The sequence below is a fragment of the Aythya fuligula genome, chromosome 11, assembly GCF_009819795.1.
Source record: "Aythya fuligula isolate bAytFul2 chromosome 11, bAytFul2.pri, whole genome shotgun sequence".
Classification (NCBI taxonomy): domain Eukaryota; kingdom Metazoa; phylum Chordata; class Aves; order Anseriformes; family Anatidae; genus Aythya; species Aythya fuligula.
In genome coordinates, this window is record NC_045569.1 from 18,995,976 (window position 1) to 19,016,534 (window position 20,559).

The 20,559-nt window shown below is 51.7% G+C and overlaps 1 protein-coding gene across 1 annotated transcript in view; it reads right to left on the reverse strand.

Moving 5' to 3' along the window:
* IGDCC3 (immunoglobulin superfamily DCC subclass member 3) overlaps positions 1-20,559 on the reverse strand; it is a 78,874-nt gene that overhangs the window by 16,792 nt on the left and 41,523 nt on the right. The window contains exons 3-6 of the mRNA XM_032195071.1: positions 16,664-16,808; positions 14,152-14,282; positions 10,160-10,297; positions 4,283-4,441 (exon numbers count right to left, since the gene is read on the reverse strand). Coding sequence (XP_032050962.1) covers positions 4,283-4,441; positions 10,160-10,297; positions 14,152-14,282; positions 16,664-16,808 — 573 coding nt within the window. The remainder of the gene's footprint in view (positions 1-4,282; positions 4,442-10,159; positions 10,298-14,151; positions 14,283-16,663; positions 16,809-20,559) is intronic.

The window sequence follows — 20,559 nt, forward strand, 5'->3', positions numbered from 1 at the left end:
GATTCTTCTGATGGCAACAGACTGGCGAGCCCTTTTTACCCCAGATCTGCAGCCCGGGACCCTTTTGGTCCTGCAAAACCTTGGAGAAGACTCCACAGAGCCTGTAATCGCTGCTCACCCCAAGACCAAATGTTTTTTACCTTCAACATCAGGCTTTGTAAACAGAAAGCGATTTCTCCCGCTTCCAGCAGCTCAGAATAGATTTAAAATCATTTATCAGAATAAAGCAGGGTATCAGCCTGCAGAAAGCACAAGGCAAAACACTGCCAAAGAGGTGAGTTTATCCAAGCAGTTACGCTTCAGAGGGCAAAGTGATAAATACACTCCACGTTGCTGCTGGGACCTAGCATCACACGGAACCAGCAGCAGCCACAATGAAGACAAACAGATGAGAGGCACGGGCCCGTAATGAATTTACCAACCAGCGTCACACAATGGATGGCCAGCATTAAATTTTTCTACAAAAGCAAGATCAGCCAGGGAGGTGCTCTCAGCACCACTCACAGACGTTTTCCAAGCATGGATTGGCGTGAGACAGGAGGAAGGAGCAAAGGGGTCCAGCAGAATGGAAAGGGGTCCCCAGGCTGCGAGCAGGAGCTGCTGGGTCAGGGCAGAGCTTTGTGGTTCGTGGCTAAAAGAAATCTCGGGGTTTGCTGTGGCAGCACAGGACAATAAAACCCTTCCCCTGCTGCAAGGGGACAGCACCGCTACCTGCAGCAGGGCCAAAACGCAGCAAAAGGTGCCTGCGTCTAGGAGCAAAGCCTTGCAGATTGTAAATCCTGAGAGCAGGAAGGAACAGAAACGCACTGCAGAGCTGCTCTGCCTTGCAGGAGCCCCCTCGTTCATTTTTAATAATCAAAGGGAAGCGGAGCATGGCAGCCCTGACTTGTGTCAGATAACAAACCTGATCCCAGCAGCCTGACGGGCACACATTTCCAGAGCCTCCTGCTAAACTTCCCCATGCTTTTGAAGGAGCAATTTTTTGGCAAGTGGCCGTGCACCTCCCTGCTTCCATCCCACAGGTTGTGCCCACGGTGCTCGGAGGTGCAAAACACGATGCCAAGGATGGGCACAGCCAGCTCCCAGCTCCCGGTGGTGGTGGCTTCGTTAAGGATCCTGAGCTCTTTACTCTTCTCTGTCCTGCTAAACGCAACCAGAGCAAAGCCCCAGCCCCCCGTTCGACTTGCTCAAACTCTTTGGGGAGCAGCTGGCCCCTTAAACAGCAAGCACAATACCTCTGCTGACAAATTCCAGCCCGCAGCCCAGGCTCGCAGCACCAGCAAGGCACGGAGATGGGAGAACCATCAGGAAACGCAGCGGTGCCCGGCTCTGCCAGCAGCAAGGGGGGTGAAAACAAGGCAACCATTGTCAGCAGAGCCTTCAAAACCCCGGCCTTGAGATGGGCACTCATTTAGGAGATGGGATCTCATTTTTCTGCGTAGCTTTCAGGAGGAAATGAAGCGTGGAGCGGAGAACACTGGTGACCATCTGGCCATTCACAGCCCATCAGTTTGTTATGACACCAAACACATAATAAAGCACAAAAGATTGTGCAGGAGGTAGAGGGAAAGCGCTTTGATTTTCTTCTTCTTTTTTTTTCTTTTTTTTCTTTTTTTTTTTTCCCCTTCCCTTGCCACCGAAGCCTGCTCGTCCCTCGCACCACACGCACGGCCTGGCTCCCTTCAGCACTCGGGCCCTTCCTCGGCTCCCCCCGCGAGGCTTTTTTCATTCGCAGCCCGGCACAAAGCCATATTCAAATGGCTGCGCCGGGATCTTAAAGAGAAAAATGGCAACTTTCTTCTGGGAGAGCCTCACAAAAAGAGATCAAAGGAGCCTAAACGGCCAGGGGAGGGCAGGGAGGGAGGGAGCGGGGGATTGAGGCCTTATCCTCTGGAGGGAGGAGGAATTCCCAGGAAGATAATCAGATGATCTGAAGGAGAGGCTGCGACGGGAAAGGCTGGAGCGAGAGCAGAGCCCTGTGATGGGGACACCTCTGGGGATGCTGTTATAGGGTGAGGACCACCACTAACAGCCCGCAGTGGGGTGGAGGTGGCAGCAGGAGGGAGGCCGTGCTCTCAGCCCCAGCTAACTCCTTACAGCAGGAACCGTGGCTCTTTCTGCCCATCTTTCCCACATTATAAAACTCTGCCTCCTTCAAAAGGCGCGGGGGCAAGTGAATTTGTGCCTCTGGGCACTTCAAGGGCCCTGCATAAAGGCAGCAAGTACCTGGCCTGGCAATGCTTTGAGGGCACTCCCATTGTCCCAGCCCCGTGCTCACTTCCTCTCCAGCCAGGCTTTTGCTGGCCTCCTCTTTGCTTTTCTTCCCTTTTTCGGATGTAATTTGCATCGCTGACGTCTCCACAAAGATAAACCCCCCCCCCCCCCCACCCCCCCCGGTCTCCCGTGTCAGTCATTATCAGGGTTTTCTTCCCACACAAACCTACCAGCACTCATTTGTACCTCTCAGCTGGAAAATTCTGGCAAAACGAGCTTCAGAGGGAGGGGGGAGAAAACCTGGGATGAGTCCAGCTGCTCTCATGGGGACGGCCAGGCCCCCAAAACAGGGACATTTCGTGGATGGCAGCACGGGTTCAGCTCCTGGCTGCATTTCTCCATACCGCTCCCACTCATCCTGATCACAGAAGCAACTCCCTTCCACGCTGAAGGGCTCTGATGACCCTTTTTTCCTTTTCCGATTCTTCCGTTTTCCTTTTCCAGTTTTGAGGACAAATTCTTATCCTGGTTTTCCAGGCGAAAATCCACAGAAATCCTGTCCCAAATGAACTTCAGCTCTAGGGCAGCCGCTGGGGGGTGAAGGCCAGCTCTCCAAAGAGCCTGAAAACTGCTGATCAGTAGCGATGAGAAGTTGTGCTACCCTCTCCCCTCTCACCCAACTGCTAACCGAAGCAGCCAACAGCATTCAATAGCTGCATTTTTACAACTTCATCGATTTTTCAAGGCATTTCTTTCGGCTCTGCCCGCATGATAGCTGGACATCAGCTTTGCCTTTGGGTTCACAGCCTCAGCTGCATGCAGCACGTGCAAAGCCATCCTGCAGCAGCTCTGAAGGGTTTGTCTCAGTACCACCAGGTTGCTTGCAATGCCTGGGTTCTGTTTCTCTTAACAAGGGGACCCCCAGGACAGTGGGGAGACCCCCTCATTGCACTGCTCACCCAAAAATGCAGCAGCAAAAGAAACAGCAACTTTTCCCCTCCTGCTAGCACCTGGGACTCAGCAGGAGCATGCAGCCCGGTACAAATTCTCTTCCTGCATCACTCCCTGATGCTGCCAAGGTAAAAGGGAAGAGGGATGCCAGCACCCAGGGACCGCAGCCTCTGCACAGGCTCCCAGGACCTGTCAGGTGAGCGTCAGGGCTGGAGCAGGGCACTTTCCCCATCACCAGCATGAAAGGTTCAATTAGCCTGCTCCGGCAGGAGGTGTATAATTTTAGATTCAGGATATCATCAGTCAATAGTTAATGAGTGAACTGATGAGAGCGCGAGATGCTTTAAGTGGACTAGCTTGAAGAGGAGGTGAGTGCCTGTAATCAGGGGCGGATTACTGCCATTCAGAGCACGCTGCCAGCTGGGTTTGCCTTCTGAAATACTTGTCTGGCTCCCCTCACCATGGAGACTGGTCGCACGGAGCATGTGGAGGGGATTTGCTTGGTTTCTTGAGTGCCGATCTCTGCTCTGGGCTGAATCACCCTCTACAAGTGACATTTCTGGGCAGTTGCTGTGGGGAAGGGGAGCAGCCCACACTCCTGCTTTACCTACATTGGAGCAAAGAGCTCGGATGCAGCGTCAACTGCTACAGCAAAGGGTCTTGCTGTCTTCCTGGAAATGGTTTTAGACTTACTTGGGCCACTTTAGGTCAGGGAGAAATACTCTGAGTGAGATCCACTGCTGGGTGTCACCGCAGCTGTGATGTCCATCATGCAGAGGCATCCCATAAGAGAACAGTGCCCATGTCACTAAGAGCCATGCAGAGGGTAAGAGGTGATTTGGCTGACTAATTCAGCCCGTGCTGTTGAGCCAAATACCTCGAGGAGGTGGGCAGCCACTGCCACCCAGCAGCTGAGGCCTCAGTTCAATGATACTTGGTCACCACTCACCTGTTTGGCTCTTTTCTACACAAAACCACGCGTAGGAAAGAAGTGCTTTGTCCGACACCATCAGAGAAGCCCACACCAACCCATCACAGTGCCCAGGAGGCAGGCAGAGACCGTGCAAAGGGCACAGCAAAGCGGGCATCGTGGCTCTGCCAGCCCCTTTTTGCTCACCTTGCACCACGAGCCGGCCCTGCGCGGTCCGTCGCACCCGCGTGCCGGGTTTGTTGGCGGCGCACACGTAGATGCCCGAATGCTGCACGGTGAGGTCCGAGATCATGAGGTTTCCCGTGCCCAGCACCTGGATCCCCTCCACGCCAATCGGGCGGCCGTCTGAAAGAGGGAGAAGAGGGTAAGGGTCACATCCTGAGCCTTCGTGTGAAGTGCCCCAGCGCACGGTCCTTGGTGAGGTTTGATTTAAGTCCTTATGGAGTGGCACCGTGCTCTGTCACTGGGATTTGCCAGGTAAAGTCAACGGGTTTTAGCCGATGCTCTTAGCAGAGCTGCCTTCTGGAGGAAACCAGGATCCTCAGCTAAGTGTTTGCCTGAAACCACACTCTGTGCTTGGAAAACTAAGGCACCATCGCAGGAAATTTGGAAGCTTTAACATGCCCAGGTTAAGATGAAGCTCCCAGAACGCTTTCCAATAAAGCAGTACAGCCAAAAGAAATCATATCAATTTCCGTGAGCTACTGATACATCGGGCTGACCAAGGATCCAGCCAGCTCAACAGCCTGTTGCCAACAGAGGTAGATGCTCTGGGAAGGAGAGCAGCCACCCCACAGCAGTACGTCCCTGCTGCACCCTCCCTGCCACGAGCAATTTATGGCTTGGGGATTTCCTGGGCTAGAAGTGGTGCTTTTTTGTCTGCTGAACCTTGATGGATCTGTCTCGTTGCTTTTGGAAGCTATGTGAACACTGGGTTTTCAGCTCCTTCGCTCCTGAACACACAGAAGAGCCCAGAGCCAAGGAGCCCAGCTCTGACGCTGGACTCCAGCACAAGGTTTTGAAGCACTTGAAGTGCTTACCATGAAATAGCAGTATCAGAGAATTTGCCTTTTTCCATCAAAGCCTCTTTTCACTGGAGAATTCCCAGCCAGCTCTAATTACAATGTGTTTCATTAGTATCAGGCTATTGCTTTTTATTGTTTCATTGGTTTGTGTTTTAAGACACTGTCTGACAAAGGCAGCTCTAAATCAATCCTAGCATGTGTCAGGGTGTCTGAGCAGAGGGGCAGGGCAGGGAGCACTTTTGCTGGAGGAGCAGTTAAGGAGAGTACACGTTCATCAGCTGGGAAGCAGCAATCCAGTTCCTCTCTCACGTTTGCTCCACGAGCAGTTTAAGGAGCTCACAGAAATGGAGAGGCAAGAACCAGCCTTAGTGATTGCCCCATCTGAACATCCCAAGGGACTGCCACACGTGTGCTCCCCAGCAGCAGCAGAGACACTTCAAAGTTGGGCTTGGTAAAAGGAAAAAATCCACCCCGTTATCCCCAAGGATTTCTTTCAGAGCTTCTGCCGTACCCAAAAATGGACCTGGCTCTCCAGACTGTGAGAAACAAAGTTGTGGTTTTGCAACAGAAGGTGTTTCTGGAGCATTGTGCTAGGAAACACTGGCAAAACGGGGACTGAAAGCTACCCTGCACTCCATCAACACTTCTCCTGCCACGCTCTCTGCATTGTTTTTCAGGAATTTTTTAGACTTGAAGGATTCCTTGCTTCATTAGGCAGGCAATGCCAGATCACTTCATTATTTGCATTGCAAAGAAAAATGCTTGGGTCTTCTAGAGAGAGAAAAACAATGTCATTAAATGATTAAACGATCACATAGCTGGCCAAGCCACTGCAGCAGTAAATGGCTCGGTCATAAAAAGGACAGTAAAACATGACCTGTCCCGCATTTAATGAGCAATAAGAAGGAACCATTTCCTTCAAACATCATTTGAACTGAAGTGTAAAGAGGCCTGAATTAAATTCAAATTGAACTTGATTTCATCTCTTAAGTCAGACCTTTAGCAAGTCCGTATTTACAATAGGTGTAAAAATCAAATCTCCCTCTCGAGGGAGGGACGGGATCAGTGAAAGATGGGAAGTGTCCCCACCTGGATGCTCCATCACATCGTTGCCTTAAGAAATACCACAGAAATGTGACTTGAATGTCAGCAGATTTACTGTACTATTTACAATGTGCTACATAATTTAAGCACAAAAGACCCAGCCTGCAGCAGGTACACTGCACAGGCCGAATACCTGTACATCCTCCGTTGTCTCTCCAGCTCCAACTATTCATTACAGGGGTGATGCTCTGAAGAAACGTCTCCTGTCAGCCAAGCATCTTTCATTTCCCTGAAGAACAAAGCCCTCTGTGCTCAGAAATCCCAAGGGGACTGCCATCTGATTTGGGGAGCATGACCACCTCCAGCAGCCGGACAGGATCACTGTGCCAGATCAGCCCACAGGCTTCTCGCTCCATTGCTGCTTTCCAATAAATCCTGGAAAGGGTTTCTAGAGAAACATCTGCACTTTTTAACCCTGTTTTGCTTACAGGAAGAACTGAGTGGCTTGGATCAAGGGATTCAGACCCCACAAACCCACCTTTCTGGCACTGCTTTCCATCACCAAGTCCATGGTGGAGATCCAAAAGGCTGCAAAAGCTAACTCTGTTTCTGAGTCCCCAAAGCTCTCCGGACCCACGCAGGCTTGAAATTTGCTCACTTACTATGACCTTCCCCTTTTTATGAACTCAAAAGCAGAAGACTGGAGGCCTGAGAACAAGCCAGTTTAGGGAGAAATGTCTGCCAGATCATCTCAGTCCCCAGCTGAAGAGGAATGAAGGTTCAGCTGGTTGTGAAGAGCCACTGGTGACTGATTAATAAATCAGACTGTTCACCACGTAGGAGATGCTCCCAAATAACACCGAGCTCTGAACAAGCAGAGGTCTCCAGATTTCCCTTTGGGGTGAAGTCCGGGGCTTGGGAGCCCCGTTATTTCTTTTCCTAGGTGTATGTGATGCTTTCTGGAGCCCGCTCTCCGCCTGCTCAGCCGGTGATTGGCACAGCGGCACCAATTACGGGGCCCCGAGAAAACGTGCCGGGCAATATGAATATGCAACACCACCAACGCCTTTCTTTTGGAAGGAGCGAGCAGAAAGAAAGTAACAACTTTCTAATGTTGATCATTTAGGTCTTTTGTGAATTCTTTGTATTGTGCCATAGTAGCCTTCCACTTTTGAGACGCATGGGTCTCCTGCTCTGTCCGACACCGGGCACGGCGGATTAGCATATTTAGAGTACATTGCAACAGTTGACTATTCAGGATGTGAAGTGGTGAAATTTACTCTATTATTTCTAAACACTTACAGGAACGGCGCTCCTGTCAACCAGTCAGCCATCTATTGCAAGCTTCTGTGTCCAATAAGTTACCAATTAATTGGCTCCTGCAATTGTTGCATGGTTTACTTTTTGAATGGCTCCCTCTTTAGTAATTTCCTTCCCATTGTGCGACCCTTTCTGACAACTTCTGTATAACGCTATCAGATAATCACTGTCTTTTCTTTTTCGCCTCACTTTTCTATATCTCTCTAAATAGTGTATTATTCTGCCCTGGTACCTTTTATGGAGGCCAGCTCAGTGGCCTGTCACTTAAAGGGTAAGGATACATTAAAATCGTCACTCATTCAAAAGGCTTTGCAGTAAGTGCCCGGGATATTCATTTGTGCACGCATACAGGTCCCTGCCTGAAGTGCGTAGCTGTGAAAGGAAAAGCCCTATCTCCCCTGAACAAACCCTTAATGATTTTACGTTTCTCTCAGAGCCTGCTCCCTAATGAATGTTGACATTTCATGCGCTGCGAGACACAGGAATTCTGTTTGTGGTCAGGGGCTACAACATATTCCCAAGGAAATTAAATTCAAAATTGATTGCGTGATACTCAAAAACCAGCCCAGAATTGGAATGATTTCCTTTAAGCAAAATATAGCTGCCTCTCCCCCTGAAAACCCGCCAGGTTTTCGCAAAGCCAAAGCAAAAAGTGCAAATGTTGCTTTCCCTTGCAACTGAAAGCTGAAAAAGCAAAATTGTTCTTTGTTCCTTTCTGACAGAAGAAATGCCACGTCAAAACTGTGAGCGAAAGGGTTCAAACAGATACTCCAAAATGGCAACAAGCCCTGTGCACAGACCTGGTGTAATGGCAACACCGTGGTTGAGGTTTCCCTCGAGCAAGCAAGAGAGATGTTCACATAGAAGTGAGCTTTACATTTTAATTATTGTGCCTCTTTAAGATTTGTGGCCATGGATTTTATTATTTCTTGGAGTGGATGAAGGCTTTTTTGCAAGGTAAGTTGGAAAATTACATGGGGAAAAAAAATAAAATTGGTTATTTAAGCTGAACCAAGTCTGCCAGAAGAACCTGACGAAGGAGACCCTCACACGGGAGGAACCTACCTACCTGTAGAGGACAGATGCTCGGAGAACCTCCCTGTCCAACAAAACCCCTCTCCCACCTCCAGATGACACAGACACGGCTTCTGAAATCACTACCAAGAGGTGACAGGCCCACAAACTCATTTGAGAGCCTGTAAGCCACATCACTGGTGAGATTGGTGTAATAAGAAACAAGACCATGCGATTCTTTGGGCAGGAAACCTTCACACTGAAAGGGAGGGAAAATAACGGGGTCTCTTTGCCACTTCGGAGCTCTAAATCTGCTGCTTTGCTGCAAGGCCACGTGGGGAGGGTATTTATTTTTGGTGGAAGGCAATGCTGAGCCCACGCCATCCAGGCAAACATAGCACGAAGCTATTACATCTTCATTACTGCACTGCTCTTTAGAGACAAGTGTTTTGAAGAAGGTAATAAGCACTTATAATTAAGGCAATTATAACGTAGTTTATTATAGTTGAGCTCTAACGTAGAGCTGCCTTGTGTCCAAGAGAGCCAAAACAGTGATACAGCTCGTCTGGGGAATTTTTAAAACAGCATCAATCTGATGGTTATGGCTCTGGAGGAAAAATAAGAAGGTAGCAGACACAAGTTGATTTTATAAGCCACCAGAGGAAGCAAGCTGGAGGGGAAGCGTGGAGAAACAGTGTGAGTGCTGCTGGATGCGTGTCCTTGTCCCCTGCAGATGGCTCTGAGTGGGAAGTCACCATCCCGTGAGCCAGGCCAGACCCCATTAGCACGGCCCTTGGAGAGCCACGGGGGCAAAGCCCTGCACCCAGCGCTGCTTTATGGGGCAGGATTATCCCTGCTCGTGCTTCACAGCCACCTCGGGTGACTCGGGGAGATTAGCTTCGAAAAACAACGTGACCCCGCAGAGCACCAGGGCTTGGGAAATGCTAACTGAGCCCAACCCCACAGCGTGCTCACACGGTTACGAGCTCCAGAAGATAAATGAAAAGCCATCAGCTCTTTGCTCGGCGCGGATTTCTGTTGGGAAGTGGAAGTGTTGCTCCGCACCAAGTATTTTCTGAGCTACTATCACGGTATAAGCCTAAAAGAGCCCTTGCTTTTGGACAGGGAGAAACTGCACTGTGCTTGTGTGATGCCATCAGACCCTGGCTCTGGTTTCCATGCTGATTAAAAACCATCACTGACCCCAGCAGCAAGCATCTGTACTTTCAGAGCTTCAGACACGCCACCTTAAGCTCTCTCTGCCCCCTAAGATTTTTTCCAACTCCCTGAACAGGCAGAGAGTTTCTTTCAAGTCTGTTTCACGTGGAAGACGTGTTTGTGTGCGCTTCTGCTTCTCTGGGCCAACAGTGGTGATGTTTTTGATGCAGCTGAAGAAGACGCTGTCACTCAGGGAACGCTAAAATTATCACCTTTCAGGAAACATCTACGGGTTTAACCAGCCCACTTCTCTAACCGCTAAACACACGATCTCGGCAGGGAGAAAAAAACTGAGCGCAGACACGATAAAAAGCACTTCCAGCCTACAATTAATCCCCGTAGGAAGGGAAAGGGTGGATCACTTGTTGCGTGGGACAGTCCCTGGCATCACCAATTTCCTCCGTGGTGGCGATGGAGAGGAGGAAGGAATCCTCGGGCTTACCCAGGCGGCTCCAGGAGACGATGGGCCGGGGATTGCCGGTGGCGATGCACTCCAGCACCGCGGTCTGGTGCACCGTCAGCGTCAGGTTCTCCGGTCCGACAAGAATCATGGGGTCCTTGTAAACAGTGGAGTGGGAGCCTGCAAGGACAGCATCACTGTTAGAAGGCATCCCCTGGGACCTTGGGACATCCTCCCTTGTTGAATGGAGCCACCGAGGGCTTTGCTCATCCTCTAGGTAACGATAAGATGTTTGGTGTAATCCCCAATAAATCTGAGATGCACGTGAAACAAAGGGAGCACAGTATTTGGGAGGCTGTTGCATTTTCTGAATGTGTTTTAAGTGTGTGCTGCTATTTCTGGGGAAAATTCAGCCACACCCAGCCCCAGGCACTGCTCTTAGCACCCACGTACGGGCAGCACAGGGAAGAAACCTTGCTGCAAGCTGCAGTGAGCAGACCTGCAGGTTGGATGTGGTTTGCAGGGAGGACACAAGCTACAGGACAGCTTGTGCAGACTTACACAGACATTATGCAAATAAATGAAAGAGCTGCTTCACCTTGCAGCATCTCGGTTTGCTAATTAATCTGTGTGCTCCATAATGCATAAATTTACCTCCGTGCAAACCTCCTCTGTTGCTGCTGGTGTCATTTGCTCCAAAAACCCTGCCCTGGGACACAGAGGGAAGTGCAGGTGGCAGTCTCTGTCTCCTGCTGGGGATCTTTTTGAGAGGAAACTCCGGAAATTGTTTATTTGCACTACGGTAGCACCAACAGGCAGCAGCCGAGATTGAAACCCGTCACACAAGATGATGCACGGACCCATAAAATAAACCCATAAAAATAAAGCTCTGGCACGAGGACACTGGAAACTAGACAACCACATTTCACCGGACAAAAGGAGACTGCAAGGACCAAACTATCATCCCGTGTCAGGTACAGCACAGCTGAACCTGCATCTCCTGGGCCACCAGAAAGCGCCTTACCCCTGGGCCAAAGCTCCCTTTGGCCTCCACTCCTGTTTTTGGGGAGCAGAAGCAGAGGAAAATGAGATATTCTCAATTCTCCATCAGCAGGAGACAACAACCTCTGCATTAGCCTTCTCCCTTTATGCTCTCCCTTGCTGATGAGATCTGGGTTGCACGCCAGAAATGCTGAGGTCAAGCAGTGTTTAAGGAATTTAAACAATCTGACAGCTGCTGCTGGCAAAAAAATGCTCCGTGCACCTGCAGAGAGGAATACTTGGGCTGCTCTTCTCCCCCGAGCAAGACTGGGGCACGGGGGAGGCTGGAGCAGAGCCCTGCCACCAGCAGGGCTTCGCTGTAGGGTCCACCCCACACCATCTCCTGGACACGGACATTCCCAAAAGCTTGTTAGAAAGCAAATTGATGCCCCAAAAACGACCTGCGAGGGCTCTCCCCAGGCTTTTTTAACATCACCCTCTCGCAGCACCTCAGGGGCTGAAACGAGGGTGGCAGCAGGAGGATCACACAGCACGGATCCGAGCGGCTCGCGGGTTAACCAGCCCTCCGGGGGCTGCTCGGGGAGCGACAAAGCCACCCCGAGGCTGCGTCTAAAATGGGCAAAATCCAAGAAAAATCACCGTGTCGGCGTGACTTAAGAGCTGACTCTCGCCGAACGCATTTCACCGCGAGCCATAAAATGCAGATTTTTTGATGAGAAGCAGAATGCACAATAAATTCATATGACCGGCTGCTTAACCCCAAGGGATCTGAAAAACAATACCTCCCCCCTCGGTACCTCGGCGTGCCTCTAAAAGCCATGTAAATTTATTGTTCTGTATCACAATGGTAAACGTCCACGCTTAGAATAACACGATATTATCATCGTATTATACACTGATTGCAGTATTTCAAAACGCTGAAAAATGAAATGAAATGCCCAAGGTCACCCAAGAAGATCGGCAGACGGGAGCTGGGAGCAGAGCAGGATTTATAAAACTCCCTGTTTGGCCAACAACAAAAATCATGCGCTTTGATTTACGCTCCTCAATATGCAGGCGGGTTCCTGGGTGTGGCATCAGCTCCCTGAGTTTGGGCAAACCTTGCCCATCTCTGGGACCTGCACTTCCACCGCTGCCGAGCCCGATGCTGGTGGCAGTGGCAGCTCCTGCAGGTCCCCTGAAGGGACGGTGACCCAGGAAGGACGCAGCTGCCCCCTGAGCATTGGGGAGGTTTCCTTCTCCTACCAGGACACTCTTTGGAGCAGGGGCAGGAAGGGAGGAGTGACAAAATGAGGGGTTTTCAGTAGGCAGGTGCTGCTGGAGGAGCACGACAGGGGTTTGGGCAAGCTGGGGGGGATTTATTTTGAAAGGGAAAAAGCCTCTAATGATGCAGGCAGTCCCCAGGGGCTCTGCCAGCAGCAATCCTGGTGAGGGTGGGGAGGTCCCCGGCACCGTCAGGCACTCTAGGGATGGGAGCATCGCTGGCACGGGCTGTTAGATCTTGATCAAAAGGACAGCAGCAGAGAGAGACGCGGCTTGTGCTGAAAAGGTGTCAGTGCAGAGAGGCAGGCGGCCCCCTGGGAGCGGCTCCGCTAAGCAGGCACTTGAAAATAATCAATCAGTAGGGCTGGAAGACAGATCTGTGCTGGGAGAGGGAGGGAAGTGCTGCGGGCAGGCTCCTTCCTCCCCTGCAGCAGCCAGCCTCCTCCTCCTCCTCCTCCTCTCCCACCCCAGGGAGGCTTTCTGCAGGTCAAACAACTGCTCAGGTTGCTGTCCCAGCCAGGGAACCCTCGTCTGAAGAGGGTAAGGTGTTTGCAACAGGTTGAGAGCGTGCAAGCGTGTGGTTCCTGCAGCTCTGCTCACACACAGTGACTGAAGCACGGGCTGAGCCCTTCGGACACTTACACACTTAAACCCCGTGCCCGTATTCATCGCCCGACTGCCTTAAGGAAGAGAAAAACCACAAGCACTGCACAGACAGGAAACCTGGAAAATATCCACTCGGGATGAGGGATGGTCAGCTGACAACAACCAGCACTTTCTGCCCCGCCAGGAACAATAACTCAGGGCAGAAAACTGACACAAAGAACTTCAGCACGTCGGTAACTCACTGCACGTTCCCCCCCAGCATGTGGCTACTGTTCACATAGATCAAGAGAACAGCTAGCTAACAGGCAGCAGGAGCTCCCAGGTCTTTCAGAGCCAGCTAACCTGCTTGCTTTCCCCACCAGGCGATGTGCACAGCATCGTTTTTTCCTTGGCTTCCCCTGTTTCACATGTTTTTTCTCCATTTAGCAGAGGCCAGCCTGGCACAGCTCAGGAGGAGGACCCTTGGCTGCATGCAAAGGGTCCGTGCGTGCTCTCCCAAACACATCTAACTTGTACACAAAGTGTGGGTGTGAAATGCTTTGCTTTGCTTGCACAGCACACTAAAAACCAGCAGGTACGTGGCTTGGGACCTGTTTCTGGAGAGGGACTAAAAGGTCCTGCCACTTCTTCAGCTAGAGCTTTCCAAGGTGAAAACCTGTTTTCAGCCAGTAACTTGGAATATGGATGGAGAACCAAGCCCAAATCCAGCCTGGGGTGCTCAGGGTTTCTCCTCCTCATCTTCCAAAAAAAGGTGAGCCCACTTTGGCTGCAGGGTAATGCTCACGGCCTACAGAACATAACTCCCCGATTAGATAAATAATTGATCACCCCGTGTGCTGCAATTACTTCCAGAGCGGGCAGGTCTCATAAGGAGATGATGCATCTTCCGCATTTCCTAAAGAATTTATTTAAAGCAAAGCTGCTGTAACTCATGTTCACACCATCCTCCCTCTCCCCAGAAACTGGCACTAATTTAGAGGCAAAGAGATGAATTTCTCTGCTATTAAATGGACCGATGTGGCAGGAACTAATAACAATACAGAGCGAGGAACGTGCTATTGCTGGACAGAGGAACTTTTCTCGGTGTGATTAGCCCAAAGCTAAACTGTCCTGGTCCAGAAGAGCAGCAGGAGAAGGGAAAGGCAGTCAGGGCTGGTACTGACCTGACACAGTGAGCCTGGCCTCCCGGCTGAACTTCACGTTAGCAATATTGGTAGCGACGCAGTGAAAAATCCCGCTGTCCTCTGCCCTCAGCCCCGTAATCTGGAGAACCCCCTTGGGAAGCAGCGTGTACCTGCAGGAAGGGAAAAGCAGAAATGAAGACTTGCAAGGCGGGACACGATGGGAAAGCAAGCTGATGAAAAAGCGGCTGGAAAGCTGCTACCACCCAGATGATGCAGACCCCAGCACATTTGATTTTCAGTTGTTTGCTTTTTGGATATTTGAGCCTCTGCTCTTCTTTTACAGAGGTTACGTTCCTTTTTTCATCTTCTGATGCATCCTTGGGAAAGGATGGCTTTCGATGGAAGGCTACGAAGTAGCTGCTTCTTATTTAACTCGTGGAAAAGCTTTGGAAAAAAGCTTTGGAAGTGCATTTTCGTGTGAAGACAGCTGACACGTGAGTCTATGGCCAAGCACGGGGGAACTGTGTGCTCCAGGTCTGACACAGGACTCAAACTCAAGCAACATCAAAACCTCGAATGCACAGAAAAGTGTCTTTAAAACAGATACTGTGTGGGCACACATCAATATAAATATTTTGTATATACAAACCAGACTCACTTAGAGCACACGTGCACACACACACATCTATACATGTCCATACATTACGGGTTGCTTGGCAACTGCGTGTTTCAATGGCTCGGTGCTCTGTCGTTCCGCCGTGATGAGTTAATAATCCATTTCCGTCGGGAAGATGAAGAATACCTTGCTCCAGATCAGCATATGGTTAAGTGCCCATAACCTGCTCCCTGCACCGGGTGCCAAACGCGTGGTGTCGGTGGCAGCATGACAGCAATCAGCCTTACACGTCCCCAAGTTGATTGCAATCTCTCCGGGACTTTAAAACGCCCGTTGTTTTGGATGAATTATACCACAAGAAGCCTTCATTTTTGTTAACAATCTGCCCACAGCATTAGAAGATTCAATTCCAAAGCTATTATTCTGCCTTCAGAGCCTCCGAGTGCAAGGCTCGGCATACAAATTTATCCACACTTCATACGCAGAAATGCACCGGGCGTGATTAATGCAGAAATCCAATTCAGTTGGAGGAGCAACCCTCATCACCCGGGCCCGCTGGTGGCAGAGATTAATCCACTGAGCTAACAATAAAACCCTTCCACTACAAGTTTACTCCTGCAGAAAGCCTGTTCAAAATCAGGACACTGAAAACTAGGAAAGCTGCTCCTAGACCGTGTCCACGAGGGCTTGGGTGAGCTCCTGGCCCCAGAGGAGATGCAGCAGGACGGGCACAGCCTGGGGTTATCCGGCTCTTCCTCCTTGGTCTTGGTCTCAGGCTCAATTCCACACCCTTTACTCCTGCTGATACCACCTGGCACCAGCTGCCCTGCTCTGCCACGTCCCCGGCTTAGCACTCGTGTGACTGAGGAGCCTTGAGAGGAGACCGAGTTTGACGAATCAACCTTGTGCTGGGCTAAAAAAAGCTCAGACGAAAAACACGGGGAAAAACAAAACCTGCCAGTTGCAGTTTTCCACCGCGAGGCTGGGCCTCTTGGGCCTTCCTACCCTAAGTTCACCGCGACGCTGAGAAGGTCAGGCATTGTTCCAAGCCTCACGTTTTTCTCCTGCCTCTGAAGAACCCCAGCGGGTTCTGTTTCAAGAATAGGGGCTTCCAGGAAAATATTTACGGCTTCCTGCTCTCGCTTATTCCCAACTGGCAGACACCAGCGGGCGATGGGGGCGCGCTGCGACCTGGTCTCCTGCCATCGCTTTCGTGCGGCCCCCGAGCTGCAGCTGGGCCCGCCGGAGGCTGCCGGCATGGAGCACGGGCTTCCTGCCACCTGTACCCTGCTCGGAGGATCAAACCGTGGCCCGGTGAGGTTTCCGACGTGGAGGAGCAGGCTGTCAAACACAGGAAGCGAGGACGTGCTGCCCCAGGCCTCGGCTGTGGAAAGGGGGCGGCTGGGGCTTCGCTGCAGGACACTGTAGGGAAGGATGCTCTCCGCGGAGCCTCCCTGCTGCAACCCACTCAGGGAGCCCACCCGGGAAGGAAGGTCTGGTGGTCGTGGTGTAGTTCAGTTTTGAGAGCCACTTGCAAGGCCGTGTCGTGGTTGTGGTGTGGGAAGAGGTGCTCAAAAGGGAGTCGCAGAGGGATGAAGGGTGCCGGAGTCGCTCCAGGTTCTCCTAGGACTGCGGTGGGGGGTCTCCAGGCTGGGGGGCAACCTGGAGGAGGGCTGCCTCCTCTTGGGGGAGGTCAGTGAAAGCTTCTACCCCTTCCAAAATCATCTAAAAGGGTTTATCTAGCTCTCCTGGGAAATGCAGCCTTTCTGCATGGCCAGAAGGAGCCCTCACAACCCATAACATTCACCTAAAGAGTCTTCCATGACAGAAATGTTGGCCAAGAGCCTCAGCCCAGGTCAGTCATGTCGTAGGAGACCCGTGAGGGTAATTCTGCCCAGGGAAAGGACAGCGGCACGTGCTTTGGGCATGTCCTACCTCTCGTTGTCCGTGTTGACCGGCATGCGGTTCTTGTGCCAGAGGATGACGGGCTCGGGCAGGCCGTGGATCTGGCACTGGAACCTCGCGACGCCCCCTTCCTCCACCACCGCGTTCTGCGGGTGGACGTGGAAGTCGGACATGGCTGGAAGACACAGAGGGAGAGAAAACGGGTCAGGTGTGAAAGGAGAGCCATCGGCAGCAACCTCACAGGACCGAGGAAGTTTCCCTGAGCTGGGAAATGGGACCCTCAGGCACCCACCCGGCAGAAGAGCAGGCTGTTTGCATTCGATCCCCACCTCTGCTCGGCTCACCGCATGCCCTGCCTTCCAGCAAAATGAAAGTTATGGTCACATCTCCACGCTGCAGAGCACCAGGCTGCCAGCAGCACCACGAGCGGGCTGCCAGAGCTCAGCAGCTCAGCCCACCACGGCTTTTGGGGCTGGGACCACCCCCCTGGTAAAGGATAAACCCCACTCTGGGTGAACACAGAGCTGAGCACAGAAAAAAACACAAAGTGAACCCGTTTCAGCACAGCCACAGCTGCGAGCACCGTGCAGAAAGGCTCTGGCACGCTGGTAGAGCTCCATAAATAATACAGTAATTATTACTATTAATTAATTGGAAGGTGCTGCCTGTTGACTCGGCAATAAACATATTCGAGGCTAATAAACATCCCGGTGGTTATTTAGCTCGTGATTCATTTACAGCGCCGCATCCACGGGAAGATCTCTCGCATTATCATATAAAATAAACTCCAAGAGAGCCCCCCTGCTCCGCCAGCCCAGCCCGATGATGCCTCTCCCCAGCGAGAAAGCCTCGTTCCCTTTTACACGCGCCAGGAGCAATGAATGTACCTGGGCTTCGGGACAAGCTGCGTGTGTGTCAGGGCAGCTGAATCACTCAGCTGCAAGCTCCAGTCGGGCTCGGGCAGCTGGGAGGGGGCCATTAGCAATCATACATTAAATATGTGGTGCATTAACCCGCGCTGCTCCCCGACCCGGCGCTCCCAGCCCGCTCGCCGTGGGTTTGTTAAGCTGATGGCACAAGGCGCAGCGAAGCCTCGGCACGGCCGTGGGGTTGGGAAGGGTTTGCAGCTCTAAAAATGTGCCCACGGTCCCACGTTGGGGTTTTTGGGTTGGCAGAGCCCTGCGCCATGCTCCAGGCAGGCTGCCAGGGGTGCACGCGGCAGCACAAGGCGAAAAGACCGAGCACAAACCCATCTGGCTTTCCCAGGATGAAAGGGAATGCAATATTCCCTCTGGTAAGGGGCAGAGCAATGGCAATTTACCCTGGTTTTACAGATTCAGCCTGGAAATGGGACTGTTTGTGGCCCAGAGCACCCAGCCATGCAGGCTCGAGCCCAAAGGCAGCCCCCAAACCAGGCAATCCCCTCGCCAAATTAATGGGGGCTGCTGATAGCCATGGGGTGGCCGGGGGTCCCCACGGCACGGGGGCTCGAGGGAGCTGCAGAATACATCAAGGCTGCCCCTCGGAGGTCCAGGTCAGGGCGAGCATCCTGATGGGCTCTCACCAAGAAACAAATCCTAGAATTAACGAGAGTGGCACAAAGCTCGTTAATAAAGGAGAAGGGAAAAAAAAAAAAAAAAAAAAGCTGGGATTCAGACGCCTGCAGGAAAATTCCTTTCAAAGGTCCAGATGCTCAGCGCCGAGGTTTTTTGGTGGCTGACAGGGCTGATAAGAAGAGGGAGGTGTGAATGAGAGCAGCCCCAGCACAGACGCTGCTCTGCCGGCTGCAGAATTCATCGCCGCCCCTTTCTTTCCATAATATCACCTCTTCTAGGTAAAACTGCAGCGATAACCTCTCCTCTTAAAGACACCAGTATTAATATTTATCATGAATAAAACATGGGCAGTTATAAATAATTCAGTTATGAGGATGTTAAGTAAAATATTACTCTTCAACGACCCTATAATGTGGCTTTGAAGCACAGTTTTATGTTAAACGCCTAGGAAACACTGTGACCCTTGCCAAGACCAGCTGGTTTGCAGAAGATGCATTAAATATTCATGCGCCGAGCTACAAAACGCTATTTTTAACACGGCTTTACGAGTTTATTTACAGTTGCACAGACAAAGGCTTTCGTGGCACCTCTTACAAAGCAGCGCCAAAAGTTGAAGGCGAGCGATTACCTGGGCACTGCGCTCAGCCAGGACATAAATCATGGGGGAGAAGGGGAGAGGGACAGGAGCACGGCAGGGCAACGCTCAGAGGGTCTCAATCTCTGCTGATCCCCGTAAGATTTTTACACGAGCTGCAGCTGACTGCAACAAACCCATCCAGGAGTGCTCGCTCCCGTTTGGCACTCGTCTTCCAGCAGAAAACGCCGGGGCTCCTGTTTTTAGCCGGGTGCTCTTGTTTCAGCTCACACCAGCCCGGTGGGGTTGGCCAGCAGCCAGGGAGCTGCATCTGATCTCTGTGCTAATGGCCAGAATCATTTTAAAAATAAATACAAGCAATCCACAGCAGCCCCTCGCCCCCGTGAGCTCCTAAGCGGGGAGGCAGCCTCTGCTCCACCTGCCTGCGTTGCCCATCGCTCTGCTCATCCAGCAGCCACGTGGCAGTGGAGGAACTGGTGCTGCCCCAGCTCCCTCTGTACCATCCTCACACAAGGTGTCTGTCACCCTGTCGCATTAAATTGCCCTCTTACAGCTCCAGGTGTCGGCAAGCCCTGAGATCAGACCTGAATCCATGCTGCTGGAGCTCCGAGCCGCGCTGTCTCAGTGCTTCTGCTGCCATCGCAGCTGGATTTTGGCTGTGGCACGCCCAGACTGGCACGGAGCAGGGAGAGAAAAAAGCAAACCTGACAGGAGAAGGCCTGCAGCAGCTGGGGATGGTTAGAGGAGCCCTCCCACATCGCTCGCATGGGTGCACCTTCTCCTTGAGACGTTGAGCAGCGATGCCAGCTGGGCAGCTCTGCAGCGCGAGGCAGATGAGCTGCTTTTTACCACTTTTACCACTTCTCCCATCTCAAGCCACAGAGGAAATTGGTTAGGATGGGGCTGGGTGGTTGGTTCTCCTCCCCAGAGAGAAGCCCACGGGTGTCCCACTGCCTCACCTTCACCACCACGCAGTCCCCACGCGCGCACCACGCAGGTGAGCGTCCATCCTCATCCATATTCCGAGCAGATTTCTTCAGGCAAACAGCTTTGCTGGGTCTCTAATCAAAGAGCAAACAGCTCCCCAGCCTAACGGATCCCACGGAAAGGCCAATGGAATAAAAACGAAAACAGGTATTGAGTGAAATTTCCTTTACTCCGCGAAAAACTAAATTGAAACCATTAGCGGCCAATCCTTTCTCGCTCGGCGCAGCATTAGTGCTAAGCCAGAGATTGACCTAGATCTGATATAGAAAAAGAAAACATTATCTTGGTGTGTCAAAGCAAATCCCAGGCCTGCCGGAATCATTAAAACGCAAACATTATCATCAAGTGCAGGCGCAAGGGGAGGAAGAAGACTTAAAAGGTTCGGTGCCGAGCACGGTGGTGGGAGAGCACCGGGGAAGCCCGGTGAGTTTTGCAGCACTTTGCTTTCTGCTTCCAAATTACTTGTGGGGAAAGGGATGCCCCAGCTGGCTGCGATACAGGAGGATGCCGGGGAGGTGCTGAGCATCCTCACCACCACACAGCCCGCAAGCAAAGACCCCTTCTTCACATTTTTGCCTCCAGCCTGTTAAATTCAGGCCTCTTCTAATGGAGCACGTGGTTAAAATGCCTCTGAGTTAACGCAGTGCAGGGAACAAGAGAGTTTAACGGGGACACGGCCACAGTACCTGGGCTCCCAGATGCTCCTGCTGAGGAGGGCAGGCTTCGTTAGGAGGCCAGGCTTCGTTAGCTCCGTTACAGCTGATGGAGACGAAGCCTGGGAGGCACGT